General features: G+C 46.0%; 1 protein-coding gene across 1 annotated transcript; it reads right to left on the bottom strand.

Annotated features, from left to right (window-relative positions):
- Window positions 1–1,327: 1,327 nt before the first annotated feature.
- onecut3b (one cut homeobox 3b) lies at window positions 1,328–11,781 on the bottom strand. Its single transcript, XM_062404947.1, has 2 exons — window positions 10,701–11,781; window positions 1,328–1,694 (listed from the first exon to the last, which is right to left on the bottom strand). Exons 1-2 carry the CDS (start codon window positions 11,779–11,781, stop codon window positions 1,342–1,344), a joined length of 1,434 nt encoding a protein of 477 aa, XP_062260931.1. The 3' UTR covers window positions 1,328–1,341.
- Between the last annotated feature and the right edge of the window lie 1,099 nt (window positions 11,782–12,880).

Genomic DNA, 12,880 nt, shown 5'->3' with positions numbered 1-12,880 from the left:
GTCAATGTTTGGTTCTGAGGTATGGGACAGGCTACACGCCCGTATAGTGCTCGCAGTCTGAAAGTTGTAATGACGCAGGCCAGACACAGTGGGGCCCGTGGCGAAGGAGCGGGCCGCGTCTGTTCTCTGATTATCATAAAGAGGCAAACATCATTGGCACTCGGGATCCTATATTGTGACGTTTGACCTCTGTGTTTGGCCACTAGAACAGAGCAGACCCCCCCCCCCCCCCCCCTCCCCCTCCCCCCTCCCCTCCGTTTACTCCCTACACTCCGGGACGACACCTTTTGGAACGTGGGGAGCGTCGTCCCAGTTTGATTGTTCTCCTCTTAAACCTGAAATTACCCTCTCATGTGGCTACACGGGCTGTGGCCATGTGTAGCCAACAAGTCTTAAGAAATAAACATTCTTATATGTATAAAAGATTACTTGTGTGTTTGGTGTCCGCGGGGCTACACTAATGCTTGAGTCGAGTATTGGTACCCGTGTCCTACTAGAAATCTGCAGTGCCAGGCTGTGATGTGGTGTGGGCCTGCTGAGAAGTGAGTTGAGACTACGGCAACATGCACTCAACATGTCCAGAGGTGGTTAGAACGGACAGCATGTGCGCTGTTACTCTGAAGTGGAGCAGGGGAATCACTGCAGAGGAATTACACCCCTGGATCACATGCAGGACGTGACCATTGCACACGCATGGCACACGCACTCAGTGATGCAGAGCTGCTAAATTGAAGTGTGTGTGGTAAGAGGGTCAAAAGGACCTGGCCATTGACACACACACACACACGCAGCTTTCAATCAGCCACAGTGCGCGTTACTGAAATGACGAGTGGTTGATCACGGCCCAACAGGGACGTGTGCTGTCTGATTCTGGCTGATTTGTGAAGAGCAACGTGCAGCTGTTAAAGGCTCGCTGTCTTAAGCTACCGGTTCCTTGTCATGAGTGATTCTTTGGTGTGTTTAAAACCTGCCCCCCCCCCCCCCCCCCCCCCGTCAGGCCCACAGTCTGGTGATTGAAGGTGGATGGATTTTCTTTGGTTTTCAGGTGGATTATTGAAGAGCCACGAGTGGAAAGCTACTGGATCTTTGGTTTGAGGGGTCACAATTGAGATGCATGTGAGGCCCCTACGAGAATAACATTCAAATTCATAGAAAACACGAGGATTGAGAAGATCCGATTCATCTGCACAAGTCCTCAGCACTGTGAGCAGATGAATCAGATGATCTGAAGTACACATTCTAAAGCGCTGCAGGATCAGAGTAGCAGCCCATTGCTTCAGTGAGAAACCCCCCCTCCCCTCCATCCCCCGTGCATCCGTTCAACAATCTGTCCCGACACCGTCAGGCCTTAGAAAACGTGGACGCAGAGGAGGTACCGGGTTGGATCTGTGAGTTGTTGTTGTTGTTGCCGTTTCCGTGAGGCGTGTGCACGTGGCCGTGCATCCCGTGGCCCAGCTCCTCTGTGCCCCAGCGGTCCGTACAGCGGCGGCGTGAGTTCATGAAGAAGTTGGAGACGGTGGTGAGCTCAAGGCCCAGCTGCTGGGAGATGGTGATCTGCATCTCCTTGGAGGGGCGGCGGTTCTCTCTGAAGATGGCTACCAAGGTGCGACGCTGCAGGTCGGTGAAGACCAGTCGCTGCTTCTTTGGCACCTGGCTACGCTCTCGTCCTCGGTCCTCCTCCTTACGTTTACATGCTGGAGAGAGAAGGGGGGGGGGGGAGAGGAGAGTTTTATTGCTACTGAGATATTCAAAGCTCCTGTAAGGTTACACAATAGAGCATATAGTGTAGAAACAAATGATGCAACATATGACAACATGGGTCAGGTTTGGATGTTTTAGGGGCCTGATGATGACCTAAAGGAAAATAACGCGAAGACATTGAACTGAGTGAGGGAACAATCAGAGGGTGAAACAGGATGCAAGATTGAATAGGAAATATAATGAATCTTTAATGTTCTGTGAAATGTAATATTTCATTTAAATGGGTTTGATTACTTTCAAATGTAAAGTATGCCTATATGATGATCTTATAAAGTGAAATGTGAAGGGAGAGGATGCAGGCGAAAGAAAAGAGAGAGTGGAAAGTGAAAAGGCAGAAAGGAAAGCAAGATGTCAGATGGTCACATTCTGAAAGTCGAAAACTGAGACATTTAATCATGAAATCTCACTTAGTCCAGTCTCCCCAAGCAGCTCCACCTTCAAAGACTAACAGCTGCTTTTGCATAATTTAGCCTTTAAATTGTTGCATGTACTTTTTTTTATATATCCCTTTTTTCACACATGGTATTAAAAGACATCTGAAACTTGCTCGACAGCCGATTGTCTTTATCATCTCTTCACTTTTAAATGTGGACTATAGGTGTTTGTCCACAGCAGCTGCAAACTGGTGAGAAAGCTCTTTGTGTCGGTGTGATCGAGTACTCTCCAACATCGCAGATTCAAGACTCTGTTTGTTTCGATTTTTTACACCTAAGAGACAAACTAATTAAATCATACATTTTGCCACAAACATGAACTATACACTCACAATAAAGCGTGTGGATGCAAAATTGCATATTTTTGAGCAACTGAACATCAGCATCCAGATGTCGAGCTCTCCTTTGATCAATTTCTTTATGTCCCCTGTCTGTTAACAGCTGGCAAAAAAGGGGAGGATGATAATTTAAGATTCACGGTGCGGTGACATGAAGGGGAAACAGAGGTCAGTCTGTAGGATGGGAAATCAATCTAAAAACTTACAGAGGGCACTAAGCTATAAGCAGATAGATATCAGTGATATAAAGTGGGTGGGTAATGGACCACAACTTAGAAAACCACAACAAGCATCATTTTCAGTCAGTGCAATGGCCACAATGTGGAGGAAGCACGAGTTAAATTGTTTATATTCTGTTTGAACTATTCAGTGTAATTTTACCCTGCACACAAATGTTCTTTATGTACAGAAGAGCACTTTTTAGAGCCTGCTGTGTACTTGTGGTGTGGCTACCGCAATGCAAAAAGGTTGTGGTGGCACATAATAATAATGCAATTAGAATCAGAACGTACATGATTCTTGTTGTTGTGGTTTTTTTACCGTCATGGTTGAATGCACTTATTTTAAGTAGCTTTGGATAAAAGCGTCAGCTAGATTAAATGTTATGTTATGTAAGGTCATTTTGCTCAAGTTTCCAAGATGGAACAAGTACTAGTCATGTGTTTGTGTTAATAATGTTCCCACTTTTCAAGTAAGCCATAGCAATATCCCATGTCAAGCAAAGGGATAAACGTTGGCCAGTATTAGTTTTGTGCTATTTGGGCCATATTCACCATTTACCACGGACAACACCTGACCTAGAACGCTGCTAGTTTGTCAAAAACATTTGAGCTTCATGTGCTTTTTCCATTTTGTCTGGGCCACAAGGCCAGAGGTGCATCACCACTGCCTGAAGTGGCCCACATCCTTATGGTGACACAGGGTACTCATCTTGGAAACACTTAGATCAAACAAAAGTGTGTATGTGTTTTTAAACCCTGCAGACTTGTAAAGTGTGCTGATTGTATATTTTAGTGTTGTATATTGTAATTCATTTATTCTATATTTTAATCATCACTAAGAAACTAACTTTACTCTGTAATGATGAAATTCTCCTGGGGCTAAATGAGGCTATGGGGGGGTCAATTGTTTTCACTGTGGGCCTGTGTGTTGAAACCGGAGGAGCGTGATGTGAAATGCTGACAAAGAAGCGCTCCTCCGTGCCTGGATGCACCGTCAGATGGCTCGGCTCCCCGGCTGTGGAGACTGGAGGGAGTCTGTTCTGTTCTGCTGCCCTAAAAAGCTGCAATGATCGATTTTCCGCGGTTTTCTCCCGAACACGTGGTCCAGTAATCAGGGCTCCCTTCCCCACCCGATCGATCCCCATCGATCCGCGAGACCCGAGGTGTGTGTGTGTGCGTGCGTGCGTGCGTGCCTGTGTGTATGTGTGTGTGTGTGTGTGTGTGTGTGCGTGCGTGTGTGTGTGTTGGGTAATATAGCTCAAGAGCGCGCTTCGTGACAGACAGATAGAAATTGTTTATCTGTGGAAGAACAAAAGAGAGATGTGGCAGTCATCCAGTCTGAGAGCTCTGGAGGAGGACACAACGATGTCTCTCATCTGTGACCCTGGTTGTTTTTTATTTGGGGCTATTAAGAATGGAGAAAAGTGTGCGTGTGCACGCGGTATGGTCTGTGGGCGTGCGTGAGACAAATAAACAAAGTCCTGATGTGTTGGTGCACATGTGTGGAGGAGGAAAGGGGGGGGGGGGATGAGATGAAGGGGAAGAGAGGGAATAAAGCTGGCTCCTGTGTGGAGGTGGTGTATGCAAATGATTGATGACTTTACAGCAGGTTTAGACAACAGCAGTAAACAGATTTGACTGTGAGTGGGGGTGTGGGGGGGAGGATCAATATAAATGTGCACATGTGTATGCATGCATGCCTGTGTGTGAGCGTGCATGTGTTTGAATTGCCATTGTTCATGCTTTGTTACTGCAAGCAAAGCATAATTACAAGACACCCCCCCCCACACACACCCCCCACCCCAAAGGCAGCACATTGAGGTGACGTGTTTGTCCCTGCAGCAGCAGAGCCTTCTACTGATACATCACTCCATCCCTCGTCGACTTCTTCAACTCCGCTTGTTTTTCTCAATTGTTTTAATTTGCCCTCAGATTGATAGCCCCCCATATTGATTGATCTGCACTTCAGAACCATTTCATGGAACGTTTATTCAATTGGTTCAGGCCCAGCCATGCCAGAATCTCCTCACGGCTCTTTAAGTGCTGTCTCCATCCCAACTCAATACTCCCTAATGTAATGACTGAATGCTAGTGCTAATATAGTGATAATTTAATATGTAATGCCTGTTTTCGAACAACTCGCGCTACCGGCCATTTTACAATGCCAACACCACTCCGGTTCTCATTCCATCAGCCCGAGTGCGGCTCCGTGGCTCGGAGGCCTCCACAGCAGCACTAACCAAGTGAAGCCAGGGGAGTTAGCAGAAGGCCTGCGAACCTGCATGGTCAATACATATTGCAGATAATCAATAGGTCCATATCAAATGAGAGTCCTCTGGCCCCGTGGACTTCCCCGGCAATGAATAGGACCAGGGGGAAGGGCAAAGAGGGAGCTGCTCATTAAAGACACCCCTCAGGAGACGAGCAGCACACGTTTGTGGGCTATCTTTAGGTGCCTCATTACCAAATGAGCGTTTCTGAAGAGACAAGGCAGGGGACGACTCTGCGGTCTCAAGTGGCACTTGCTCACGTCGCCTCTTTCATACGCCCCTGGTGTCAACGATGCTAAAGGTATCAGCCAACTGCCACTTTGCTTAATCTCGACCTCTTGTGGGTCCAAAGATTAACTCGCTGGCTGTGCAGCGTGTTAAGTTGCACTTGTGGCTCCTTTTAAGAGCAGCTCTGCTCTATCACTTAAGTGGCTGCCATTGTCCCGACCGTGCACTTACTAGTGAAGACGAGTGGGTGGATGTTGTTTTTTTTTGTGCCTGTTATTGCAGCACATGTCAATATGTGAGAGGAATTCATAACCAAAAGCAAAACCCACTGGTGTTCATTCAGTATGTTTCATGTTTCCTCAAACTAGTTTGATTACCGAATAGCATATTCACAACTACATGTATTGCTTCCCTATAATTGAATTTTTTTTTTTTACCAGAAATAAGAGTGCTATAATCATTGAAATGTCCATTATCACTGTCTCCAGAACAACAGACCTGTTCACATAGAAAATCTTTCCCTCTTCAACATATGAGATTGAATGCAGCTTTCTGTAAATTCATCTATCTGCAAAAACATATAGCTAGAGTGTGTAACCGGCGGAACTACACAACAACAGGACCACAAACTCCAGCTTGGCCATCTTTCTTTGAGAGTTTTGGGGATGTCACATGGCAGCATATAAAGTGTCTCGTTCACATTAAACACACATGAAACTGAGATGTGGGCAATTAACAATTAACAATTAACAATTAAAGAAAACAGAAAAGGTTAAAGGGTTTGTGTACAGATGACACATGAAGGGAGGGATGTTGGGGGGGAGAGAGAGAGAGAAGGGTGGCAGACGGTGAACTAACCGCACCGTGCTGCTGCTAGTGGTAGTCGACGCCTGGACGGAGGGATGAGATCGGGCTTTGTGTGCGGTGAGACGGGCCCTCTCCCGCCCTGGACGGACTACTGCAGGCGAGAAACAGTTTGGCGTCAATCACACCCCTCAGATGGATACGGTTATTGATTCAATTGATCATATTATAGGCCCATTGATGGATGGGAAGTTTAAAAAAAAAAGAAGAAAAAAAAGACGCCCGAATTGTCCCCCCCCCCCCCCCCCCCTCCTCCACACCCGCATTACAAGAACACACAGCAGCGGTGAAACCAAAACGTCCCTTCAGCCTTAAAACACTCCCCATTGACCAGGATCGGGTTATTTGAAAGCTTTCGTTTCTTTGTCGATGTAAAGCCTGTGTTGTCGTGTTGAGACGAGTGATGGGCAGCTGCACAGTCTGTCACATGCACACCTACAGTCTATAAAACCTCCGCTGATCCATACTTCCCCTCATGTCTGCTCTGTTTAACACGGAAATCACAACATATTATTATTACGTTTCCCCACAGAGAGCACAGGCTTCTGTCAGCCATGCGGAGTTTCGACTTTTTTAAACGAATCTCGTAAAAACTAGTTTCTGAAACGCTTCAAACAATTGATAAAAGTGTGATATTAAACAAAATATGCATTTTGTCTCAACAGGCTGCTGATGCGGTCGATTTATACAGGGATTTAAATGCGACGGATTCTATATTTGTTAAAATTTCTCCGATATATTTAATTTGATCTTCATTTCGGTAAAAAAAAATCGTGGTATCTTTCATTTGCGGAGAATGGTGACAACAATGTTTGGCTGAAATACAAAGAAATGTGAGGCCTGGGCAGAATACCAACAGCCTGCTGTGTGAAATATGAACGTAAGCCCGTGTGAAGCCATACACAAACTAATACAAATTCAAATTGTTTATTCTAATTCTAATTTTTCATTTCTAAAATTTATGAAATGTTCTCTTTTAATAAATGAAAGGTGGATTTTTAATGATATGGTGTTAAAATGAGGCTCATATGCTAAAATAAATTCAGCCTTTATGAACTGTCTATAAGTCTGTGTTTATGTCAATAAAGTCTCTCCTACATAGAACTATAGTCTGTATAATATAACAATGAAACCATTTCCTGTGTAATAAATTTCCCCTTGAGGATGATAAAGTTAAAATTGTAAAATGTTCTATTTTTATCCTCAGAAAACCTTTACATTTAACACCAAACTGTGTGAGACATTGAGGTATAGTTAACCGATGTTTTATAAAATAAAGTAAGGCTGTTATCATTAAGATAAGATGCATGTTTGTTATCTCATATCTGAGATGAATCTGTGGTTCTTGGTCATTTAGTGCCACAAATATCTTATTTCATTAGGTGCATGACATAGAACGATGTTTCAAATGTTTGGCGGGAGGTTGTTTTACAGTGTGTTTATGCTTCTGCATGTCAACCTTGTTCACTGAGTATGCTATAAAGTCTGTAGATTGTATAGGTCGTGTCACGGTAACACTTATTTACTGAGCGTGCTGTGTGCCAGTGTGATGGCTATGCAAGATGAGGTATGCCAGTTGCACAGACAGGGATGACCAGAGAGCAGCGATGAAATCACGGTTGAAGGCAGAGGATCTGCTTTGCTGATGCTGGTTCAGAGCCAGAAGAGCCAGAAGGGGGAAGCAGGGAGGGAGGGAAGGAGAGAGAGTGTGAGAGAGAGTGAGAGTGAGAGAGAGAGAGAGAGAGAGAGAGAGAGAGAGAGAGAGAGAATGAGAGAGCCAAAGAGAGCAGAGGAGAGGAAATCAATACCGATTCAGAACGAGTCAGATAAGCCTGAACAATGTATAGTGCAGACACACTCTATAACCCAGTCACACATATGTGCATGTGGAAGCACTCACACAGACACACGCACACACACACACACACGTGTTTGCATGCCTCCATAAAGACATATTACAATCCCCATAAAGCATAGCAACCTTTAAAATCAAATGACATCACAACCTTGGATTGCTTTAAGGATTCGCTGACATGAGCAGAAAACACTCATTACTACAACTCGATAGGCAACTGGATGCTCTGATGCTCTTTGTCTACTGTAAGATGCTCTTCACATGTTGGTGTTAACACATCAGCCTCCCTGCCCTGCAGGTTTCACTATAAATATTACAACCTCCTTGCAGCAAATTCCCAGATAGGTTTGTTTTCTTGCTTTGTGTTCTGATGTGAGTTTTCAGCTGTGTAAGTTTAGACTATCCCCACATGGTGTCAGATCTGTGCTATCGGTATTTCACAGGATGTTTGGGGTGTAAACAGCGTTCCTCAAAACCACTTACACGCCCTCAGCCGTGTTGTTTAGGCAGCGATACCATGGTGTGTGGTCCTCCACTGTTAACCACAGATCTGACTTTGCTTACCTAGAAGATGCTGTTACATGCGCTAACACTACCACTCTCATTCCTCCCCCCTCTCCTTCTCCCTTATACTTATCAATTATTAAGGTCGGTATTGATCCTTTCACTACCCTGCCTCTATCTGGCTGTTCACACAAAGCCCAAACCCGCCTGCCCTCACTCAATCAATGGCATCTCCTCAGCTTTTCCAGCTCTTTTTCCACACGCCAGTTTAGCTTTTTTTCCACTTTTGCACTTAAGCAGCGGGTGCCGATGGAAGTTTTGTACATCCCAATTTGGTCCATTTGAAATCTTCAGAAAACATGAGGAGCGGCAGACTGGCATTAATCTTTCATGGCACAAGCAAGTTTGATGGGCAATCAAAGATGGAGCTGGTATAAGAGAGAGAGAGAGACAGAGAGAGACAGGGGGAGAGAGAGGGAGCAGGGAGGGCGGAAAATGGCTGTGTGCATTGTTTGACTTTATGAAACATGTTCCTATCGCCCTCCTGCTAATTGTTTGGCTTTTTTCATATTTTCAAGCCCAACAACCTGCCGGCCTGTTGCCAGGTTAACCAGTAAAAAAAAATGTGGATGTTATTTTCATATGCTTGCGAGAGAGAGAGAGGGAGAAAAAGAAAAACAGAGAGGGAGAGCACCAAGGAGAGGAAGAGAAGGGGGTTGGGAGGGGGAAACAGCCGTATTGATCTCCTATGTGCAAAGCCAGGCAAACACTGAAAGGACAGAGCTACACTATTAATGACACTCACAGCCTTGGCTTCTAATCCCTATCTATCTATCTATCTATCTATCTATCTATCTATCTATCTATCTATCTATCTATCTATCTATCTATCTATCTATCTATCTATCTATCTGTCTTCAAAACAAAGTGTGGCTGTTCTCCAAAATAAGAGCTTGAATTAAGAGATGAATCAAATGCAAAACATCACGATGGCATGTTTACGTGTTAACTTAATAATTTATCTATGAATATTTATTCATTTGACATTTATTCTTCTGAGATGATGAAACCATTTTTTCACAGCTGTTGTGAGTGAAAATTGGCGTTTATGTTTTACTACTTCTCATCATCAAGGTTTTTGTTTTTTAGCATCTAAAATATAATAAAAAAACTCAAAGCTTCTGTATATTCCCTTGTCCATATACCTTGTCCCTGTAACCAATCCCAGTCCCAGTTACAATCAATATTTCATCACAACTGTTCATGCAGCTTAACGTTGCCTTGAAACAGATCCAGGGATCATTGCCTGGGTTGGACTTACATATTCAATAACACAACCTGTGTCTTTTAGTAGAGTTTTTTAATCTGCAATTGCATAACTGCGTCATCCATCAATTCAGTGACATTCTGCTGATATTTGAATTCACATTTGAATTTTGTCTCCACTGACAACGCATGTGGAGGACGCGTCTGCGTGTGCGTAAAAGCCTCACACTATAGTAATAAGTTGGAGCAATCATACAGAGTCTAAATTTAGAGCTTTTTCACCAGAGTACTAAATGAAAAGCCGGAGAGACCGTGCGGTTATTGCGTCTTTCAGCTCCGATACGAGTATCGATCCGTGTGCCACATTTAAAAGGGAGAGTGGGAACTGGCGTATTGATCAGGCAGCCTGGGGTCACCCCGTTTCTCCTGCGCGCAACTGGTTGGCCCAGTGGTCGCACCGCCGCGGCTGTGTTTATGGTCCGACAGAGAGAGACAGAGGGGGAGAGAGAAGGCGTTGAGGGAGGGCAACTTTCAAGGTTTATTGTGAATCAATGGCGATTTGCTATGTGACGATCAAAAATATAGACCTACGATTTTAGACAACAACAGCTAAGATGCCCGCTTAAACGCAAATGTACACGCCCAAAGCAGTCATAAACATCACTGGTCTCCAGAGATCTAAATGAACTACAATTAAACCCGCTCTCCTGTTATGTTTTGTAAAGACTTGTTTGTTTCGGGTTGTAGGAAACACAGAGGGAGTTCATTTCAGTGGTGAAGCCGCTGTGCCTCTGTGCCCTTTATTTTGGTCGGTGGAGCTGTCCGTGGTACTGAATCTTTTAGACACCTGCTTTAGTTCCTGTTTATAGTTTAAAAAACAACGGTGGGAGGGGCTGGCTGTTACTTAAGACTGATTATGTGTAATGTGAAATATTAATTAAGAGAGGGAAGTATCTTACCGGCGAGCCGGAGAGCAGACATCCGCTGAAACTCGGGCTCCTGCAGCCACTTCCACATCCTCCTGAAGGTCTCCCGGCCTGACTTGAGCTTACTCCAGGGTTTGGGGTTCCTTAGGAGGTCTGAGAGGGTCCCCTGCGACCGGCTCAAGATCCTCTGGGCGAATATTGCCTGCGGGATGGAGTAACGCTTCAACTCGGCCGTTATCCTCTGAGCTACCTCCTTTGTGTTGATCTCCTCCGCTTGAACGTTCGACCCTGCTACTCCCTGGCCGGCTCCGTGGCCGTGCCTATCCCGGTCCCCGAGCATCACCGCGCCGTTCACCTGGGAGTGGAGATGACTGTGCGGGTGATGGTGCATGCCGTTGAGGTTGGAGATCATGCTGTGGCCGTGACCGCCTAAACTCCTCGCCAGATGATCTTGGTCACTTCTGGACAGCATGGAGGCGTGGGACTCAAAACCTGTCACCGGAGAGATCATCTTGGTTTCGGCGGAGAGGTGCGCACTCGGACCGTATGCCGAAAGCGGCTGCTGGGAGTTGTGCAACGAGCCCAGCCCGCTAGACAGAGGGGATAGCGAGCCGTGGCCCATTCCAGAAACGGACATCTCTTTGGGGTAGTGACTGTACAGGTTGCCCATGGAGGCGAGCCCCCGGTGGTCCTCCCGCATCAGCGTGAAGCTGCCGCTGACGTTCCCGGCAGAGAGTCGTTGATGGGCGGCAGCGTGGTGGTGCGAGTGCGGGTGGTGAAACTTATCCGAGACGGTGGATATTGGAGGTAGATGCTGCAGGGGCGTCAGGGTGGTGTACGTGTTGCTGAGGCTCATCCCGTTCTCGCACATGCTGATGGACGGGTGCAGGTGACCGGAGAGCCCGGACGGGTCTGTCCGGTAATCCCCGCCGGAGCCATCCATGAGCGAGCCCATGCCTGTGACCATGGCTGACCGTGCGCCGGGTGCGTGCGAGACCAGATTCCTGTTATTGGAGCTGGAGGACGGAGACGGCCGTGCGTGATGAGAGCTCATGAGGTCTCCCACCTGGGAGTGCGAGGAGACGCTGTGAATGTTCTCCATGGTGAGCTCCATGGCTGAAACGATATATTTCCCCCCAGTCCCACCCTCCCCACCCTCTCCCCCTGTCTCTCGCTCCTGTCTCTCACTCAGCGACGCGCGCTCTCGCTCCTAACCCTCTAACCCTCCTGGAGCGATAAAATTACGTTCGAACGCCAATCCATTGATTAAAAATTCCCCGATCAATCCGGAGCGGTGGAGATATTGGTTCTCTTGTTCCGATGCAGCCTCAGAACCGAACGACTCCGTGGCGTCTTTGCGCTTTATGCGTTCCTGTGGACGGGAGCTCTCCAGGGCGATATCTCATCTCTGGACCAACAGCGCTTCCACTAGGAGCAGGCTGAGCCACGTGTCAGAGGCAAGGGAGCGCGCCTCTGTGTATTTAAAATGTGGGGCGGGTACGAGCAGGGGATTCTTAATAGTTTTCCTTCACCTGAAAACGAGCTGGAAACAACGTCCCACTTGGGATGTTTCACAGTTGGAACCCATCCTGTATTTACATTTTAGTTCTGAGAGAAGTGAAATCCTCGTGCACATTTATACCTGAGCGTGTGTGCATGTGTGCATGTGTGCTAGTCAGGCTGCCTATGAACGTGTGACAGAAACAGACAGGTGATGATGGCCCTGCATATGCGTCGCGAATTTTGGGGTAAAATACAGTCAGCATCAGTTTCCGGACGCAGGAGTTCCTTACAGATAAACTTTGTTTTCCCACGGACTGTATGGTTTTGCATTTATGCGCTTAGTGATAAACCTGATCGAAGTATTGATTGACAGAGATTAATGACGTGGTGCAGGCCGGTTAGAGAGAGGGGGGGAGGCAGGAGGTCACAAAGTTAGGATCCCAGACGCTGCAGACTTGAAAGGACACTGACGCACTGGTTTGGTTCACTTGAAGTTTACCAAGACCGGATACCAGCCTCAGTTTGTGGTTGTATCATAACAGCGTTTATTCAGGCTGCACAAAATAATATTTAGTACGTCAATATGGTACAATATTTTTTGTATATACAACAAAATTATTAACTCTCGAGATTTTGTATCAATATATTATATTTGTTATTATTCAATATTAGTATTGTTTTAGACATAGGTTACTATAGGTTTAAAAGAA

This window comes from Platichthys flesus, chromosome 14 (genome assembly GCF_949316205.1).
Source record: "Platichthys flesus chromosome 14, fPlaFle2.1, whole genome shotgun sequence".
NCBI lineage: Eukaryota > Metazoa > Chordata > Actinopteri > Pleuronectiformes > Pleuronectidae > Platichthys > Platichthys flesus.
This window is presented reverse-complemented; position numbering and strand designations above follow the sequence as displayed.

What these genes read in the sequence shown, in the direction of transcription:
- onecut3b (XM_062404947.1), bottom strand. Translation starts at nt 11,781, where the DNA reads ATGGAGCTCACCATGGAGAACATTCACAGCGTCTCCTCGCACTCCCAG. An exon ending in GTCTGCTCTCCGGCTCGCCG is followed by an intron (nt 1,695 to 10,700) that starts GTAAGATACTTC and finishes TTCTCTCTCCAG; the next exon opens with CATGTAAACGTAAGGAGGAG.